The following is a 20363-nucleotide window of genomic DNA, read 5'->3' as shown; positions in this document are numbered from 1 at the left end:
GGAAAAGACCTCGAAGATCAAGTCCAATTGTTAACCTAGCACTGTCGAGCCCCCTGATTAACTCACATCCATCCCTCTTTTTGTGATTGCAGCCACTCATGACAAGGCCCAATACATGTCACGTTTGGTAGAAAAGAAGGGATGAGTCATATGGCAAGAAGCAGGGAAAACAGGACTTCTGCCTCTAGTAGCAGCAAGTGAAAAGCAATTTCAGCTACTTAGTGAGAGCAGCCAGATTATGCATAAAGCAGCATGACTTTATCATCTTCTCACCAGAAGATAATCTATTTTGTATGAAAATACCATCTCTGTATTTGTGGGTGTTTTTTTCCCCCCTCAAAAGTATACTCCAGTTTGTTAAAAACTTTGGCTTGTACTAGCTACAAATTATTAAAACAGTATTCTAGCATGGCTTTGGAAGATCCAAGTTTCCTACTTTCAAAATTTATTGTGTTTTTTTTTTTTTTCCCCATATTTCTTCACAGAAGAGTCCCCTACAACACTACTGAATATACTATTCTTTCAGTATTGTCTTGTGCTGTTGTTTTGGGTTGTAAAACAAATTCTCTTCCTGTATTTTTAAAAATTGGATGAAGCAGACATTACAGAGTGTCTGGAGTTCTTCAATTTGAAAGGCGCTACACAAAAGCGTATCATTGCATTTTGTAATATGCACCCTTAAGAGAAAGAACTGGGCATTTAACAGATTTTCTTAGCACTGGTTCCAATTAAAAACAAGACTGTGACGTAAAAGATTTTTTTTTTAGTCCACCATGTTTTATATTTGTGAAAATGTTTCTTTATTTATCACTTGCGTAGTCTCTGAATGTCTTTTGGAATTGCACTGCCTTGTATCTCCCAGTTTAATCATAGGTAGGTGTCACATTATCACATATTCTGTCCTTCAGGTTGCTTAAACACAAAATGATCAGTGACATATTTCAATGCTATCTATGCCTTTTTTGAAGCTTAATTTGGAAGACTCTTTTTATATCCCTGCTACATGAGTTTTTTCCATTTATTTTGAAATTCAGCTGAAATTGTATCTTCTTTTCCTTAGTCTGTAACATTTAATTTGTCTCTCTTCTTCCACAATTAATTTGCCATTTCAACAAGACTTGTCAACACATTATGGATATTGCTGATATGAACCTATTAGTGCAAAATAGAAAGTTGCAACAAGAAAGATTTTATTTTTTTTTAAAGAGGTTGCAGGAATAAACCAGATCAAAATGTTTCTCTGTCCCATTACTAACAAAGTTTTCTCTTACATAATGGAAAATACAACTAGAATTATTTTTTTAATTTTTTTTTTTTCTCCTGTCGTTCCCGAATGCCATCCTACCTTGTATAATGATCTCCCAGAAATCAGCTAAGGCTTTATCTTCCACCTTTGATTTCAGGGCCTGCAGAAAATCATTAAAGCACTGCACCTTGGACAGCTGAAAAAAATAACAGTAATGATAAGAGATAAATATTAAAGTAGCTTACTAAAGAGCACTGGAAACTTAATTCTTCATGAAGTCATCTAACATGGTGAACACAAGACTCAGTACAGATTTTGGTTTTTATCACTGCTGAAGCCAAGAGTTCTAAGGAAAGGCGAGCCACAAAAACTGCCTTTCAGAAAACAAGAAAGACTTTCTCGTAACTAGCTTTAGACTTCCTTGTAACTGGCTTTATTTAAGAAATTTACAAGACTGCTTATTTTTCTTTTGCAAGCATCAGGTCATAGGCCTTGTGTTTTTATGTTTAAAAGAAAAGAAATAACAGTAATACCAAAGAAGCTAGTCTCCATTTCAGTAGGAATAAAAAAACATAAAATGCAAATATATTTCTAAACTTTCAAACAACATAAGAGATTTTAATCTATGAATCAATTCTTTTTGCTGTAGGAAGAAATAATCAAGTTTCTAATACAGCAAAATAGGCCCATCATGCCTTTAATTTGAACGAGATGAGAGTTTTCACATATTAATATTACCTTAATGGCCTCCTCTCTGAAAACTCTGATACAATTGATCCCTTTCATGTAGTACTGCGAACCTTTATTTTCCAGGAACTGATCAATGCGGTTTATCAGCTGCTGGCTCACTGAAAGACAAAGAGGAAAAAAACAAATCAAAAAATGCACACTTTTAAGGTAAAAATATTTTTTTTTCCTTTACATGTCTCTTTTACTGTTTCGCAGGTATCAAAAGAGCTAATCATACCCACACCGCCTCAAGCTACTCAAACTGATAATTGTTATCTAATCTACTGACAATTACTTCAGCCTCTCTGGAAAAGCCAGATATACTAGGAAGAAACCCAACCATGGCCAAGGCAAAAGTCTTTCCCTGAAAGCCGAGAAAAAAAGCACCAGCCTAGCTTGTTTGATAGGAAGTAAAACCAGAACATTTTGGGTCCTAAAGCTGAGGGAGGTTATGTTCTACAATGCAAAGCAGATCCCTAAAGATCCTTTGAAACACATGCATATTCCAATAAAAGTGTTACATTTATAATGACGGTGTGATAATGTCAAAACAACACCTGTAGGGTGACTGGAGTTAAAAGACTACCTTGTTGTTACTGACATTAGTGTATGTCTTGTCTCTGTACAGAAAGTTTGATGGTTTTTCATGGGGGCACTGCTCTTTATGATTATGGAGGTAAGTATTATAAACTGGGTATGCCTGACAGAGAGAAGCAGAGGCAAACAACAAGACTTTTACCAAAAAGAAGGGGAACACTATTTTCATCCTTACAGTTGAGCTCCTAAAAGGTAGGCAGCTGTAAAACACTGCAAATGTCACAAGGAAAAATATCACCGGGAGTTCCGCAAGCACAACTAAATTCTGCTATATTTTAGTACTTAATTTACTTCGTGGTTAATTATAGCTGAGGAAATGTCCAATTCTACCCTGTGGCAGACACCTCAGCCTGGGGAAAGACAAGCGTGAAGAGCATCCAATAGTGATCTACAAACTCAGAAGCACTGGGAAAAGGATGAATCAGGAGTGATAGTCCAGTGCAAAGAGTTGGGTTAAGAACAAATGAAAACAAAGTACCTCTTCAAACAAAAGCAGTTAACCCCTTTACATTAGGATGCTGTGGGATGCTGGAAGTTTCAAGAGTTTTTTTAAAAAAAAAGCTTGAACAAATTGTTAGAATTCTTTAAAGAGGAACTCTATCAAGAGAGATTAAAGATGATGTTGCCATTGAGGAAGAAAATGCAGGAAAGGGTTCTGGGTAAGTCACAGCATCTGCCTGTCCTCCTCTTGTACTGCTAAAGGCAGGTTATGGGATTACCTTTAGCCTGACCTCGTTATGTTCAGATGTTACAGGCACATACATTACTGCAACTGTTTCAGCCATAGAAAATCATCTGCCAGAGTGACAGAAGAGACAAGGATAAGTGGACACACCAAGAAGCATGGAGATGCTATAATCCACTCCGCTCACTGTAAGCGTACACAGCACCGTTATATTTAGGTTCTATAAAATGCCTAATTGAACTGAATCTGCAGGACAGCAGCTCTGAAAAGAGTAAAACCAGACATGTTTGATATTTCTCCCACCAGCTTTTGACTCCAGGGTTTCTAGAAAAGGAGGCGGATAATGGTTCTGTCCAACAGCAGCTATTGCACGAGGAAGCGCGCTGAAGCGCCTACTGCTCCAGAGGTGATCAGCTCACTCTTTTTTATTTCACCAGTAGCTGACAAACTAAATCGAAGTCTCACTACTTAAGCTCCCCAAGTTAAGTCAGTCCATTTTTTTCATGGTTAACGATTTTCTCATTAAATGTTCTAATTTCTTACGAATTGCACTAATAAAGGCAAGTCCTGCTGGTGTTTTCAGTGGTGGTGGTGGTTTTTTTAAACACTGCCTTTTTCATTGATGTGTTAAATTAAAACCCCAGGCACTACTAGGGTGCAATAAAAGTCTTTATTGTCAGAATGACTCCAGCATACTGTTTGAAATTATCAGACACTCTACTTCTTTTGCATTTAATTTTTTTAAAAATCCTTTTCCATTTGATTGCACTGTCAGGCATCAGAAGAAAAAACTTTTTCTTGCTTCTGACTCTGAGCTGCCTCCTTTTGAAATCTGTTGTAAGGAACCAAAAAAAACCCTACAATGTTTTACAAGGCACTGGAAGACCATAATATATGCAGAAAACAGGTTACATGGCAACAATATTTTAAGTCTGATTCTTCTAACATCTTGAAACAGCTTGGCTAAAATTGGGTCTGGCCATCGGGTCTCCCTTATATAACAGGCCAATGATTGATGAATCTAAAATAGATAAAACTTCCGTGTTCTGATTACACTACTGAATTACTTCAGGGGGTCAAAGACAATACCAGAGATGGCAGGTAAGGATTGTAACTGGAGGTTTTCCAAAGTGGACTGCATTCCTTCACACTTCTACGTCTGAGAACTTTGTTGATTTCCTGCTGCTCATCATCTGCCTTTCTGTTACTGCAAATCTTTGTTTTGGGTTTGGGTGCTGCAGAAAATAAATCTCCTTGTTTTTGCAGAAAGGCGTGTTCTGCATAAAGATGTCTGACTAAACTGTGAATATTAGCATTAACTCTGATGCGTCCCAGACAAACCTCAGGCATTGGAGTTTTGAAGTGCAGGTCGTAGAGTTACAAGGCCACTACTGTGTAATAACTTTTCTTCTTCTCTCCCAACTTCCATCATTCCCCACACATATTTAAGGAAGTGAACTAATGAAATTCTGTCTTTTGCATAAACTGGAATTCCAGCACTCCTAATAAGCACCACATTCTGCAGATCATCCCAAGAAATTTTAATCTTCTGCTTCCCTCTTTTACTGTACCTGATTGGTTAGATACCAAACACAGTGATTAAAGGCTGGAGAACCACAGTTTTAAAAAAAATTGTAAAAAAATATCTTTGAATAGAAGACATTTTAGCTCTACCAGAATGTACTCCCTTCCCCACTGGCATTCAGATACATTCCCTACTCTAGGATACATTCACCAGTGCTGTTATTTCTTGTGAAATATGCCACGAACAATTACGTTCACTTGTTATCCCCGAATAGAGTACAAAAGTGTAGTTATATTTTCATGTTTGTTCCGTTCAGTCCTTGGTCTTGATTACTGTGCCAACCAGCTTACAGCATAGTAATAGATAAGGCTGTATTACAGTCCAAGTTCCAATTCCTTGGGGATTTCTCCTCCCCCTAAAAAATTCATCGAATTAAAAAAATAGCTCTTTCTGTAGACAAAAGACTCCTGTTGTTACCGATATTTTGATTTATCCATTGGTGGTGTAATGATTTGTATTAATGGACAGTGCTTAAATAAGTCACTGACAAATCAGTTCAACCACTTGATAATAAATTGTAAATTACTGCTCTGTAAGTATCATCTTTTTGTAACTGAAAAGAAGAAAGAGACTATAAACAGAAAACTGTCCAAACTTTCTGAGGACTTCCTTCTTCTTTAAGCCAAGAAATAAGGATTTTAAGATCAAGACCCGTTGAACTACTCCAGTGTCCTCTGAGGTGCTGCTCAATTTTGAAATGGTGTCTCTAACTGGTGTGTGGGTGTGGATCAGAATGATCTAAGCTGGATGTCTGAAGGACGTCTGGTCCAAATCCCTGCTCAAACCAGGGTCCCTGTGGACCAGGCAGCTCCACTGACTTGAGTAGCAAATAGCTCCAAAGATGGAGAATCTCCAAGTTCCCTGGCCCCCTCTTTCCTTGTTTGACTACCATCATTGTGAGGGGTTTTTTTTCCCCTCCTATAACATCTAATCTAAATTCTGTTTGTTGCAACTCAGAGCTTTGCGTCTCACCCGATCACCAGGCCCTTCAAAGACGAATCTGGCTTCATCTTCTCTGTGAAGCAGACACACAGGAAACTTCAAAGTGATCTTATATACTCAAGTATTTGGTTTGCAAATACTCTTCCAATGACTGAATCATTTTCATCAAGCCAGTTATTGCACTTGGCCTAACTAGCAGTAGAGCATGAATAGTTTCCAAAATACACACACACACAAAAAATCCAATAAGATAAAAATGCAGACTAACTGCAAAGACATATGCCAACAAAAAGTGAAAGTAAATACTAGGGTTTTTATAAATTATCTTAAGGTCTAGAAAGGTAGTTAGCTATATACATTTCCACAGAAAATCTTGCCATAAAATATCATTCTTGTTGCAACTGTCTAATAAATTCCCATTGCAAATCTCTTATACACAATTCTTCTTTGCATATAAAGCATCCAGTGCAAAACCAGTGTAATTACTGACTCTTAACTTTACTTTTCTAGGAATAAAAATATTAACAAAATTGCTATAAATATAAAAATGAGCACTTGGTACAATTTGTCTCTGGACATATTTTTCGTTATGTCCATAAACTGTACAGTTGTCACTGCAGATTTCTCTCTTCACTGACAGTCAGTAAAATAAAAAAAGCTCTTTCAACTACAGGACTTGAGACATCAAGTTCTCAGATAGCAGTCCTGTAAGGTGCAATGAAATCTCGTCTATAAATTTGCACAGAAAATTTAGAAACCCAAGAAAATACTATTCATTTGTCAGTATCTTTTTTACCCCCTGTTAAGCCATCCTATCTTCTACAGAAGCATATGAAAATACAACAACCCCATCAGATACTTTCTGCTCTCCAGAAACATGGATGGAAAACTGTAAGTAGTCAAACAGGATGAACTGGTAGTCATGTGGCTACTCCTTTGGCATTTCAAAGATCGCAAGCACTCGCTGAATTTGAGAATCTTCTTTGCAGCCACAGCAATGCAGAAACTCATTGTACACCCTTGGGAGCAACAATTAGATTCCACTCAGGCAAACTAATCTATTTTGTTTGCATTCATTGACAAAAGTGTCAGAAGCTGTTATCAGAACACTGCTCTTTGTGATGACTGTGCACTTGTAACCTGCTCAAAATAAGACCTGCATAAAATGACATCTCTCTGGCCATGAATGCAAACAAGAAAGTAAAGATATCTGGAAGGGAAATGCAATATTAGTTACATGAGCAATTAACATTAACCAGTAAGTTGACACCCTCACACACAATTCATCACGTAAGCCGTAAGTGGGTCCCTACTGTAATAAACTACACAGATGTCAATTAAAACCAAAGTTGATTACTGTTTCAGGAATTGAGCTGCCAGTCTCAGAAAACCTATCCCTAAGGCCCTTGCCAATTTGAAACCCTGAGATTTTCTTTAAAAATGTGTTTATACATTAGTGACCCAGTTCTCACTAACAGCGAATGCATCGTTTCTCCTGCCCTGGTCTGCCATGAGACCCAGCACTCAGACATGGGCTGTCTAACGCGCGCATCATCGGCTTCTCCTATGAATAGCACAAACTCTGATCATCAAATCCCAGTGAGGCCACTGCAGCAGATGCATTGGTACTCATTTACAAGGATAAATATACCGTTAGAACTTCCTACAAGCTGTGTAAAAAATAAATATCCCTTGCCATACTTTGGTCTTGATGATTTTATAATTTTGGTGAGGGACTTGCTGTGGACTGAAGAGGATGCATGCCATGAACCTGCAGTTTAATTAGTGAGCCACTGTACTGTCAGTATTTGAAGTACAGCTTTTCCTATTGCTACAACTTCTCTATCTACCAAAAAAACCCACGCCCAAGCAAACAAACAGTTGAAAGTCCTTTCTCCTCTCTATGGAGGGAGTCTGTTGCTATTTTGTGGGGAAGGGAGGAAGAAGGAATTACTGCCTTTTTAAAGATAAGAACGTAGACTCTATTCAGTTTGGAAGACTACACTAGATGCTCTTTTTATACAAGAAAGAAGCAAAACAGGATGCAACCTAATAGTTCTTCTGTCTGCATCCTGACATATAATGTCATTGTTGGGGCTTTTTTCCAATAAACTATTTGAATGCCACAGATTATCCTTTCCTGCAAAGACATTTTACATTTCACATGGTTTAGCAGAGGAAAAAAAGTTTCATCACTAAATATGATAGAAAATGATACTAAAAGAAACCCCTTAGAACCACTGAATAGTTTTAAGGCAGAATTTACTATTTACATAACCAGAATGCAATACAGCAAGCCATTAAAACATGCCTGTAATGTTTTATGTATTAAGCTACCTAAAAGGCTCTAAAGCAGAAAAAGGATTATGCAGAATAAAAAAAATAATATGCAGAGCATGTTTTTATTTATAGTGGCTTCTATCTCTCCTGTAGATGGGTGACTGCACTACCTTCTGTCTAACCACACCTTATAATTACAGAACAGATCACACATAAAATAAAAGCAGATTGCTCAACATTTCAGAAGCCATCCAATCACGTACTGCAGTTCTCTCCAGCACAGCTACCAAGTGGACATATTTAAGCACTCCTTTGTTAAACCACCTTCAAGGGTAATCACTATACTTATTTCTGCCTTAAAGCTTTCCTACACAATAAAATTAATTACTATACCAACGTAGTCAATTGTTTCACAGTTTCTGCATTCTAATATATCGTACAATGCTTTTGTACTGCAGCTTAGTATATCTGAGATTTGAGAACACAGTTCCAAATATTTTTTCAATAAACAATTTCTTCTGGATCTAATGCAAAATCCATGTAAAAAGCTGGCTTATGGATCTGTAATTCCGTAGAGAAATAGCTATGTAGGCTTTAACAGCCTGTATCAGAAATCAATATACTACTCAACACCCTCCTCAAACTACGTCCAAAAAGACCATAGTCCTTGTTGAAATACCCAGCACCTCACTTCAGCACCTCTGCAAATCTTTTTCTTTGAAAAGGAATGCTGCATTAGTGGCTATTCAGCAGATGAGGTTTATCTTGCCACAACCTTCAAATCATTCTTTAAAAGAACAAAAAGACCTCATCCATCTTGTGCATTCTTTTTAGGATACCTTTGGATTATATATATCTCTGGATGGCTACTCCAGTCGGGAAATACCAAACAAATGATAGTTCCTTTCATTTTCAGACTCGGGGCATGCAAGACAGTGGCTGACCTGTGCTTTGTATTCTTCCTTGCCTCTGCATCAAAATCCTGTCTTGCTGCATGCTGAGAATAGATTTGGTGCACACTGATCCTGCTTTCATCTTTAAGAGTCACATATTACCAGCTTATTACACCCTAAATTCACCTGTGCTTTCTTTGGCTCACAACAAGCAGTAAGAACTGATCTTTGCATGTAAAGATTTAAATCCCAGGCATCAGATTCTTATTTCTTCATAGAACAGAACAAGTAGACAGCAGAAGACAGGCTTCTCACTCTGCACGCAGTGATCATCCCTCCACTCCAAGCCAGAAAGATCCCATGAAGCCTGATAAGAAGCCCAGTTTGAATGAGGCTGTCAGTCAGTGCCAAGAGATCTTCTCTTAGAACACCTGAGTTGCTGTTCAGATACCTCAATGTCTAGTGCCATCTTACACAAACACAGGTATCTGAGACTTTCAAATGGGGAAGGCAAATACTAACATGGGAATTACGAGTGACAACTTTCTTAGCTGAGTGGCACTAGAAGTGAAGCAGTGAATTCCAGAGCATCTCACACAGCATTAGAAACATATTCTTAGACAAATGGATTGAATTTACTGAACCCTGAAGATGCTACCAAATACAATTAAGATAAATAAAAGTCACTTACCGTCTTTGAAATCAGCATTTTTCTGCCTCACCAGAATTCGGAAATCTTCTCCTGGGTTAACACTGCCAACCTACAAAAGGTCCAAAAATGATACAATCGTCTGCCAACATCCACTTCTTTATTCTTGCAAGGTAACAAGGATCTTTAAATTTCTGTGTATTTTAATATGGAAACAGAAGGTTCACAATTCTCTGCATGCAGACTCATAAAATGAAAGTCTTACAATGTGTGCGCAGCACTTCCAGCAAAGGTTAGTTATGACATGAGCAAGATGAACTTACACTTAGTACCCTGCACTCTTATAAGCCAACCATATTCCCTGGGGTTTAGAGGTCAGAAGCAGAGTAATTCAGGCTATCTGCTAGTTCAGCTTTGAGACTTCCCGTGGCACAGACCTCTCACTAATCTTGACAGACGCTTAATGAGGAATGGGAGCTCCCAGGCATGTGGGTACAGAATCATTGGTTTGCCACTCCAATAGGAAGCTCAAAATTAAAAGCTTGCACTTAATTCATTTACCCTTTCTGGCCTAGTCTGACATATTAAAGCTGAAGCTCTAAACGGGTGCACAAGTGCAGAACCCTTACAAACTAAACTAAAACCAGGTCAAATATAAATAAACGTCTACTGAAAAACAGATGCAATGACTTTAGAAAACACAAATTACATTGCTTAACATTTCCTTTCAGGAATCAAAATTTTCCTACGTCTATTTCAAAACTTTGTGCTTTGCTGTCAAAATAATTCTTCAATCTTTCAATAAGTGTGCTTGGTTTCATGTTTCTTTTAAACCTGGCAATGCCACTTTTAAGGAAAAATCAGAAGTGTATATTAAGAGTACAAAATCTGTCTTAGTTTTTAACTATTTTTTAAAATCTCAATCACGGATTTTAAAACAAACCTTAAGGGGCAGTTTGGCAACAAGTGAAGTTATCTCAATTAATATTAAATCACCTTTTTTTCTTGAAATTTGAAAAATCAAATAAAGGAAGATACACAGTTACGATACAGGCCTCATCTACCCATGCACATAATATTTATAATTAAGTTAGATGTTTAGCCTGTCACCAAAATGAAGCCAAATTTGTGATTTAGAACCCAAATCAATGCAGAGAACAGCCTCTAAAAATCTCAGCAATACCTTTGATTAAATATACAGAGGCAACATGTTGCAGATGAAAGAGAACAAGAACAAAATTCAACTACTGAACCCCAAATTTGAGATTCTGTTTTCTTCAGATCCTCAGGCTTGCCCTTCGGAGTTCTAGACACTGAAAGAGAATTTTGTCCTAAAATATCCAAGACTGATGGAAAGTTGTGCTAACATAGACATAAGGGTAGTGGAAACGGTCTTTAAATCTCTAGCAGAGTCTCTGAAATCTACAAGCAGACAATTTTTCAGTCATATTTTAGCTAGAAACCGTCCTTTTATGAGGAATTCTGTACATTCACTATAATACAGTTAGAGAAATGAATTTTCCCCTTTATTAATCAGATTTGTAAAAATATGCTTACAGAGGTGACATTGCCTTCAGCAAGTTTCATGATGCTAAAGGTACCTTCCTCATCTTCAATTTTTAGTTTCTTAGGTTTGGGTCCATCTTCACTGCTGCAAATGAGAAGGACAAAAATGAATATAAACACTTCAAGTAAACTGTCCTGCCTACTAAGTAGGAAGTTAGTAAATGAATGAAATATACACTGAACAAAACTTCATTATACAGCTGTTCCCAAATTAACACTAAACCATGCTTCATTTTCCCCTGCACAAAGCAGACAGTAGAAACAGAGATCAAACTTTATCTTAGTATAAAGCAAAGGCAGTGCTTGTTGAAGATGCGAGATTATTCATGCCTATTTCAGGAGTCAATTTACTCATACACATCTTCTCCACCTTTCTAAATACATAATAACTCCGGTCACTTTATTTAGAACCGGTATATTGTGTTAACCTTGATAATTTACAGTACATGATTTACAGTATATTACATGACATTTGGTATTCTCACCAGATCTTCGTAACATTAAATGGCAATGAAACGACATTTTAGTAAGAAATTCATTTACTCTTCAAAAATTACCTATTAGTTCCTGTCCTGGAATTAATAGCTACTACAAATCTGCTTATAGAGTGGCTTTGGAGTTTAAAATATCCTGTATCAGCGCACGAGTGCTGTATAAACTTCTACTTACAGGAGTCAAAACCTGCTAGACAAACCCCAGTTAAGTATATAAGAACATCTTAGAACATTTTAAGCTGCATCTCAAAATGCTTTCAAAAGACTATTTGTTATTTTTAAAAAGCTAACTGTGATTTTAGGCTACTTTCTAGCTCTGCCCTCACAGGTAACATATACCAAGGTGTACATTCAAACCAGAGACTTAATCGTAACATCCAACATGCCAAACTTTAGAGCACATCTTGGCAACAGAACAAAGCCCAGCTAATCACAAACGGGGAAGAAAATCAGACACCATGTTCTATGTCACTTAATGTGACAGGCTACTGACACAGAAGAATCGATTTCAGTTTAAGAATGACTGAAATCTACTCAGCAATCTAAACGGCAGTATTTGTGCTCAAGGAATCCCAAAACAAAGAAGTTTGTCTTAAAAATTCTACTACTGTAGTGAAAAGAAGAAACTGCTTGATGATGCAGGGACAAAGCCAGGGATCCTGGACTAGGTGCCACTTTGCATTCTACAAGGTTAGAACCGATTTTAAAACTTGCATTGCAACGTTACAGAACCAATAAACTATGAGAAAGAACTTGTACATTCTTCCTTTTTACTTTCTATAGCACACTCCTCCCCTACTTTACAATCAGTGTCTGTCCCACTTTGTTTCAGTAGTCTTCTCTGTCCTTTACTTAATTTTGTCACTACTGAAATGAAATCCCTTCTCCCCAGCAACTCCTGTCATCCAACATAACCGGACTTATCACTTGAGGAGAAGCGATGACTTTGGTTATGCTTTGTGACAAGGAGAGGATACCTTGCTTCATTCTCAACTCCGCTGACTTTCTGGCTGAACTTGAACAAGGTGCTTGATTGCTGTGGACAGCCAATACACCTGTCTGTAAAATGGAGAAAACTGATGCTTATTTAACACCAGTGAGTTTAGAACTTCTACTTGAACCAAAATGCTTGTATATTCATGTGGTTTGATGAAAGGTGCAAAGAACAATGAAAATTCTCTTCTAGAATCTTTTTCTCCAAAGGTGTTTTGCACTCAGTTGCAATATCTTGAAATCTTTATCCTCCCACTTTATTTTTACCAATTCAAAATGCTTTGGGATTGGATGAAGGAGGAGAACATAAATGCTGCTGCTGCATTTAACTGCCTACGACCAAATCTATAGGTGTCATTAATCAGTGCAGTTCAGCAGAAACTAATGAATCCATACCCATTTATACCAGCTAAGGGTCTGACATCTAGAATCTGTTACTGGTAATGCACTGATTAGCAGTATTTTTAAACTGTAAAATGTGCAATTGCTATTTGAGAAAAAGCAATAAAATACAATACAATTTAAAACACCTGCTTCTACATTTATAGAGAGCCTCTCACATACTGCAAAGCTGGATGAGGGAACAGTCTCTCCAAAGCCAACTTAAGAAAGAAAAAGTAAAATGCTTTCTATTTTACTGGATTTTTTTAAACTACACAAAGCTTAGCAAAAGTGAAACAAATGAGTGCTGAATATTAACATCTGTATTAAGATATCATGCCTACATTTATGTTGCTTTAATCACATTAGACCTTAAAAATTAAGCAGAGAAGGATCAGGTCAATATCATAGAATACCAGGTTGGAAGGGATCTCAGGATTATCTGGTCCAAACTTTCTTGGCAAAAGGATGGTCTACACAAGATGCCCAGCACCCTGTCCAGCTGAATCTTAAAAGTGTCCAATGTTGGGGAATCCATCACTAGCCTGAGGAGATTATTCCAATGGTTTGTTGTTCTCGTGGTGAAAAATTTTCCTCGTGTCTAATCAGAATCACCCCAGGAGTATCAGGAGTATCATGTACCCATTACCCCTTTTCCATGAGTCTCCTTGTAAAAACAGAGTCTCCATCTTCTTCGTAGTCACCCTTTAATTGCTGGAAGATGGTGATAAGGTTTCCCCAAAGTCTTTTTTTCTCAAGGCTGAACAAACCCAATTGTCTCAGCCTTTCCTCACATGGCAGGTTCACCGTCCTTTGACCATCTTTGTGGCTGTTCTCTTGTCCTTGTTGAGCTTCATAAGGTTCTTGTTAGCCCACTCTTCCAGCCTATCCAGGTCTTCCTGCAGGGTGGGTCTCCCTTCTGAAGTGTCCACTTCCCCACTCAGCTTGGTATCATCAGTGAACTTCATCAGACCACAGTTGATCCTGTCACCCAGATCACTTATGAAGATATTAAACAACATTGGCCTCATACTGATCCCTGGGGGATCCTACTTGTGACAAGTCAAGAGAGCTTCTAGCCAACTTTTTCAAAACACTTTAGTGCAAATTATCTAGATCTGAGTTTTAATACGTTGAAAGTTATCTGGTGTTTAACATATTCCTTAGTCATTGTTGCAGACCGATGTGCTTTTCTTTATCAAGTGATTTAATTAAAGCACTCAGCTTTTCCCCAAACACAGAACAAAAACATTAAGTTAACACTTCTGTTGTAGTACTGACAATACTACTGTTCCCGTGCATTACTACAGCAACACCATTTTTTCCCGTATTTTTAAATCCTATTTCCATTCATTCTTCTTTGCATAGTTCAGTCTGTATCCTTTTGCCTCCCTTACAGATGTTTTTTTAAAAATCATTTTAATGCCTTACACCAATTTCTATCTCAATTATTTTAATAGCTGCTTTCATCACCCCTCTAAAGGAAGCCAGTTTTTAAACAAAATAACTTTCCTTCTTGCTTGTCAAATTGATGCCTTTGGGACAATATGTTTTTAAGCAACTGCCCGTAATGGGTTGCTGGTTTTGTTGTCTCTCCCTAGATTTTTTGAACTTGTTTTGCCCCTTTTTTTTTTTTTAAAACTGGTTCTATCATTTTTTAAAATACACATATAAACATATGTATGCATGCACACACGCACAGAGAAACTGGGGTACAGAGCAAGGAGAAGAGAATTTAATCAGTATGAAATCACAGACATACTAAGGCAAGACGGGAATACACAGCAATGAAGAAAATAAGAAGCGAGGTGTTTCCCAGTCTGTACAGAGAAATGTGGTCATTATACCATTGCAGTAATGTGAGAAGTCTTATGTCCTGTCTTCCCAAAGATAACATGCTGAGGAGGCTCTAGCCAACCCAAGGTAAAGGATATATGACAGCTCAGCTAAGCAAGGTCTCAAAATGGCTCAAAGATGTTGAAAGGACTGAGCTAGAAATGACAAAAAAGGAGAGAGAAGGAGCTAACCGAGATCTCTCCAACATCCCAGGAGACCCACTAGTTATATTGCAGGTATTCGATAAATTAAGCTCTAAGAAACAGATTTTGTTTAAGCTAATTGACTTGGCAGTACCAATGCTGTGGCAGTTAAGCATTTATGCTTCATATTTGCAGCACGAATAAAGTAAACACAGTATATGTAGTAACAGAAAAAAAAAAGAATTATCTTAAAAACTGTTCAGACAATAGATGTTCCAGGAAGAGTCCATAACAGTTTGATTTTTCAAGACATCTACATTTATTGCACAGCAGATAATAATCAAGCTGCTTTTCTTTCGATTTGGAATTCAAAATGAAAGCTACCAAGCGACCTAAATTGAGCAAGCCGAGAAGGAAGACTCATCATTACAGCTAATTTAAAGCTCTGCAGCATTTATTCTAAACTAAATTAGACCCTGTGTTATTCCTATTTGAACTATTTTATAACTACCAGTAGGACAAACTGTTTGGCCAGGAGAGAGTAAGCAATGCAAGAGGTTGCCCAGAGGGGATGTGTAGCCTCCATCTCTGTGCGTTTTGAAGACCAGACTGGGTGAAGCCCTGAGGTACCTTTTTAGTCTCACGGGTGACTCTGCTTTGAGCAGCAGGTTGAACAAAAAACCTCCTGAGGTCCCTTCCAACCTGATGGATTATGTGATTCTGTGACAACAAATACAGACATGAGGAAGCTACAGACTGGTTCCTGGTGTGTCTTGCCCCATAACAGTAAGACCACCACTACTCACAAAATACCCCAGACATTCTCCAACCATCAGCATTTTTTTCAGCGTGTAGCTCATTGATCTTATGTTCAAAAGACTCTGAGCCTGCTTCATTCAGCAAAAACAATTTGAAGTGTAAAAAAAAAAATTCAAAAAAATCCATAATACATCTTCAACTTACTTGTCTTTGAAGATGTCTTGAGCAGTCTTCTCTTCTTTTTTCTTGCCAACTTCCTTTAGGGGAAAAAGTGCCTTTACTTTTTCAAGCGGAGCCTGACACTTTTCTTTTACCACATGGGGCATCTCCAGCATCTCAAGAAGGTGCTGTTCAATTGGTGGCAATGGCTCATTGGGGTGAAAAGCCTTATGTTGCAAACACTGCAAGAAACAATTTGAGCAAAGAAAAACTTTTTCTATATGTGCTTTTAATATAATGTCCTTATGCCTGAGATTGTATGGCACATGCAAAATACCTTCTGTATTAAGGAAACTATTTTCATATTGCTGACAAATATTCCAGCACGAGTGGACTGAAAGTCATATGATCAGCATTATAAGGAGATTAATAATGTTATTAAAAAAGAATACTGATGCAGATCAGTGTTCCCATACTCACTGGAATGAGTTCTATGAAAATTCTTAGTAAAATCCCAGGAAGGAAACAGTCGTCTGCATCTATTCAACTTTTTAACTTTGCTTTACCTTTAAAGTGCAGTTCTCTTATGAAACAGTCACATGGGAGAGATTTCTATACATTCCAAAATTAGGCAACAAGATATATACCCCAACTTTATATTCCAGTTATTGTCACAGTTTATCGTCCCTCAAAGAAAAATATTTCTTCTTTGTCAATAAAACTCAGAAAGCACACAAGAGAAATTGTCACCCGTTTAAGAGCAAATAGAGAGAAGTCAAATGTGCACCGGTGAGGCACAGAATATAGGTATGTTTGCAAATTAGCTTTGAAAAGAGTGAGGGAATAAAGGGGCCTGACAGATGTACATCAAAGTTGGAACAGATAGTAGGAGCTACAGAGGAGAAGGCTTTCACCAAAGTGTAAAGACAATGCACTAGTCAGGGAACAAAGCAGAGGGAGAGAGATTATGTTAATGAGGCTACAGAAATTCCATTGAGAATTTTAAAAACAAAGTAGGTATCTCTAAAATGCTATGAAATGTAGGACAGCAGTAGAGATATATGTGTATATGCATATATATACGCACATATATCAGTGCATGCACACACATACATACTTAAAAATATGTGATGTACATGGGAGAATAATTTTTCCAAGCTGGTTATACTGGGTGAATTAGACACAAGTGTGAAGGTAACTACTCAGTAAACTAGGAATACAGCAGAGATTTCCTCCCCTGTTGGCTGTCAGACATGACATTAATTTAAAAAACAAAACCAAAGAAACAAAACCCCCTCTATTCATGCTGAAAAGCTGCCAATAAAGAAAATCCAGACCATATGCTACACATCAATACTGATGTGCTTTCATGCTGCCATTAAGATTCCAATCCATATTAGAGCATACTTTCAAAAGGAGGCCGTCATACAAGGCTACTGATTTGGAAACACTTGTAATGATTTGAGGCACAATTATTTTGAAAGAGAGTAAAAATGTTGCTGGAAGCTGCAGTAATGGCTCTTGTGATACAAAAAAAACAATATTAAAACAACATTAGGGGATTGAATTAAACTCACAAAGCAAAAAAACCTAAGTCCCCTGTTGTCAATGTGTTTTTCAGGCTTTTGCATGTGAGATCTCTATGTGTGCAGCTGCAAGAGCTGAGCACACTAAACAGACACAGTCTCCACTCGTTCCTGTTTTCAGAGTAGATGGTGACCTCTGAAACCTGAGATGGCAGGTACCATCAAAACTGTTAAACAGAGATGAAGCTGAACAGACCTAACCTGAAGTTTCTAATCCCAAACAGTCCCTTTGCTGGGCACAGAAGGAAGAGGAATCAAGGTTAAAAGGGACCTTTTAACAGAAGGAAGAGGAAGCAACGTTAAAAGGCTATCAAGTAAAATGCACTGCATTCCCCAAACATCTTATGTGCTTCAAATCCTTGTGTTTAAGACAAACAACTTAAACAATGAAGTTGGAAGTCTGTCACCACAAAAGCTATGGAAGTTCAGTTAGGCTGTTCTGGAAGCAAGAACTAAAAATTGAAACTCTGGATATAGGATATTCCTCATCTTCCACTCAAGCAAGCATTAGCAACTCCCTTCCACCCACCCTGTCATTTCCTGATGCCTACCACTACTTCCAGAGACATAATTTAGCTTGATGTTTCTGGTTAAGTTCTGGCTCTTGTCACTTATCATTCCAAATATCTTCATGAGGCAACAGAGCAAGGAAATGAAGGGGAGTTCATCCTTTCTTCAGAGTCATTTTTCAAAACCCTTGATGGGTCCTGTTGAGCCCAATCAATGTACTGGCTACATTCAAAAGATGATGCATAATTTTTCTATGTAGTTCTTAGAGAACCAGCAGTGCCACTTGGTCTAAGCTCAAAATAGTAAGAATCTGGAACATGTCTGCAGCAAAGGAGAGGACAATCTTTCTGTAACTTACATAGATTCATAGCAGTTTTGTAACCAAGACAAAAAAAACAGGGCTGTGCACAGGCAAAAGAAAGCACTACAAGGACTGGTAATTTAGGGCTTTATAAACAGCAGGCACTGTGGGCAGGAACTGTATACTACATAGTATGTTGAAACAATCAATAAATAGATTTCCACCAGTATCATTCACCCTTACAAAAGTCTATTATCCTCTAAGGAATCTGATGAGTTACGCAGTTACTCTCTTCTAGCAGCACTGGACTCAACTGCCGGGACAACACCGCCATACTGTTTCAGAAGACAAATGGCACACCTAAAGAAATATCATTCTTTGACAGGCAACATTCACTGAACCAAAATAATTATATGTAGTGATATTCTAGAGGAAATTCTATCCCCTATGCATTTCATTTACAAGCAAAACTGTATTTGTTTTGTAATACCCAAGCTTTACAACCCTTCCTAAAATAAAAGTCATGCAGAGGTCCACGCATTTTAAGCCCTTGCCAAGCAATAACCTTCTACTGACCAAATCTTGCATTCAGTTACACACTGTCTTGTCAATATGACTGGCAGAATTTGAAGGGAACACCGAGTTCTTCAAATGTCAATCAGAGTAGGAGTTGAAGACAGTGGGCTTACATGTGTTCCTGAAACATACACATGACCTTCAGATCCTTTGCTTCTTTTGACGATACTTAGACAGCATGGCTTTTGGAAGCTAGGGTAAGTTTTCTTAGCTTAAAAAAGTAACTTTTTCCTACTTGTAAACTGAAAAGTTTCATTTGGAATTGTTGAGATATGATGAACATAGTTGCTATAACACCATTTTCGGTCAATTTTCAGAGTGGAGTCACGCACCCAATATATCTCTATGGCTCTGTATAAAACACAATTCTGCAGCTGCATAAATTGCATCGTAATTTTCCTTATTTTTGAATTTGCTGTGTCATTTTTTTTGAACACTTGAATTCCAATGTATAATTAAGTCTCTCATCCTCACAGTTGCAATGAAAATCTTCAAGATATGAAAGGAATGTAAATCAAGATGTAGACAGCTTGATACAATAACTGCAAGAAGTGTGAACTGTTCTACTCGCCCATAAAATGTGTCAGCTCAGGCACCCAAATGGAATATTTTAAATGTCAACGTCAACCATTTACTACTGATCAAGCTCACCTCAAATTAATCTGTTTTGGAACCACTGCAAGATGCACTAATGCACAGAAAAGTGACTGCTCAAGATTTGATTTCCCTTTGCTTCCTGGAAACTCGAAATTTTAAGAATAAAATCTACGTAAGGGACAACATAGAAATCACTGGCTACCCCACACGTAAACACAAAAGAATTTCTATTCCCATCTTCACAACGCAGATCTTTCCAATATGAATCAGAACAAGACAGAAAGGTGAAAAGTCTTAACAAAAGCAGTATTTTAAAAAATGCCACATACATCACCTCACCTGATACAGCCTCTGAAAATGAGGGTTTGGAATTTTACTAGGCTTAAAGAGGTCCTCAAAAGTTTCTCCATCATCATCTTCACAAACCAGATTCATAGAATCAATCAAAGAGTCAACAGCAGATAACTGATCCGCTAAGGCAGCAATTACATACAAAGAAAAATTAAATACACTTGCAGATGAATGCATTTCTTGAAACAATTTATACATGAAGATACACTTCACAACATGAGATTTTGACGAAGTCACTACATGCCACAGAATACACTTTAGATAAGATGTGACAATAAAGAATATAGACAATGGACACACTAATAAAACCCCTGCTTTATTTAAGGACTACAATTTAAAGTCATAAATACTTTTTTTTCCCCCCCAAGACCTCAACTATTGCTGCCTTTCTGCTTCCACTTTTCTTCTTTTTCAAGATGTTTTTATTTGCAACAGAAGGTTTATAGGCCACTTAGCAAATAAGGAGAGCAGTTGGTTTGAAAAACTAAAACAGTGTAATATAAAT

At 37.5% G+C, this 20363-nt stretch overlaps 1 protein-coding gene across 1 annotated transcript in view; it reads right to left on the bottom strand.

Annotated features, from left to right (window-relative positions):
* The window catches only part of XRCC5 (X-ray repair complementing defective repair in Chinese hamster cells 5), a 53174-nt gene that overhangs the window by 8050 nt on the left and 24761 nt on the right, over positions 1 to 20363 (bottom strand). The window contains exons 13-18 of the mRNA XM_014954768.1: positions 19847 to 19980; positions 15983 to 16179; positions 11164 to 11257; positions 9649 to 9718; positions 1985 to 2094; positions 1346 to 1442 (exon numbers count right to left, since the gene is read on the bottom strand). Of these exons, the coding sequence (XP_014810254.1) occupies positions 1346 to 1442; positions 1985 to 2094; positions 9649 to 9718; positions 11164 to 11257; positions 15983 to 16179; positions 19847 to 19980 (702 nt within the window). The remainder of the gene's footprint in view (positions 1 to 1345; positions 1443 to 1984; positions 2095 to 9648; positions 9719 to 11163; positions 11258 to 15982; positions 16180 to 19846; positions 19981 to 20363) is intronic.

This window comes from Calidris pugnax, unplaced genomic scaffold (genome assembly GCF_001431845.1).
Source record: "Calidris pugnax isolate Ruff unplaced genomic scaffold, ASM143184v1 scaffold103, whole genome shotgun sequence".
NCBI lineage: Eukaryota > Metazoa > Chordata > Aves > Charadriiformes > Scolopacidae > Calidris > Calidris pugnax.
The sequence above is the reverse complement of the archived record's forward strand: the minus strand, read 5'-3'. Positions and strand labels throughout refer to the sequence as shown.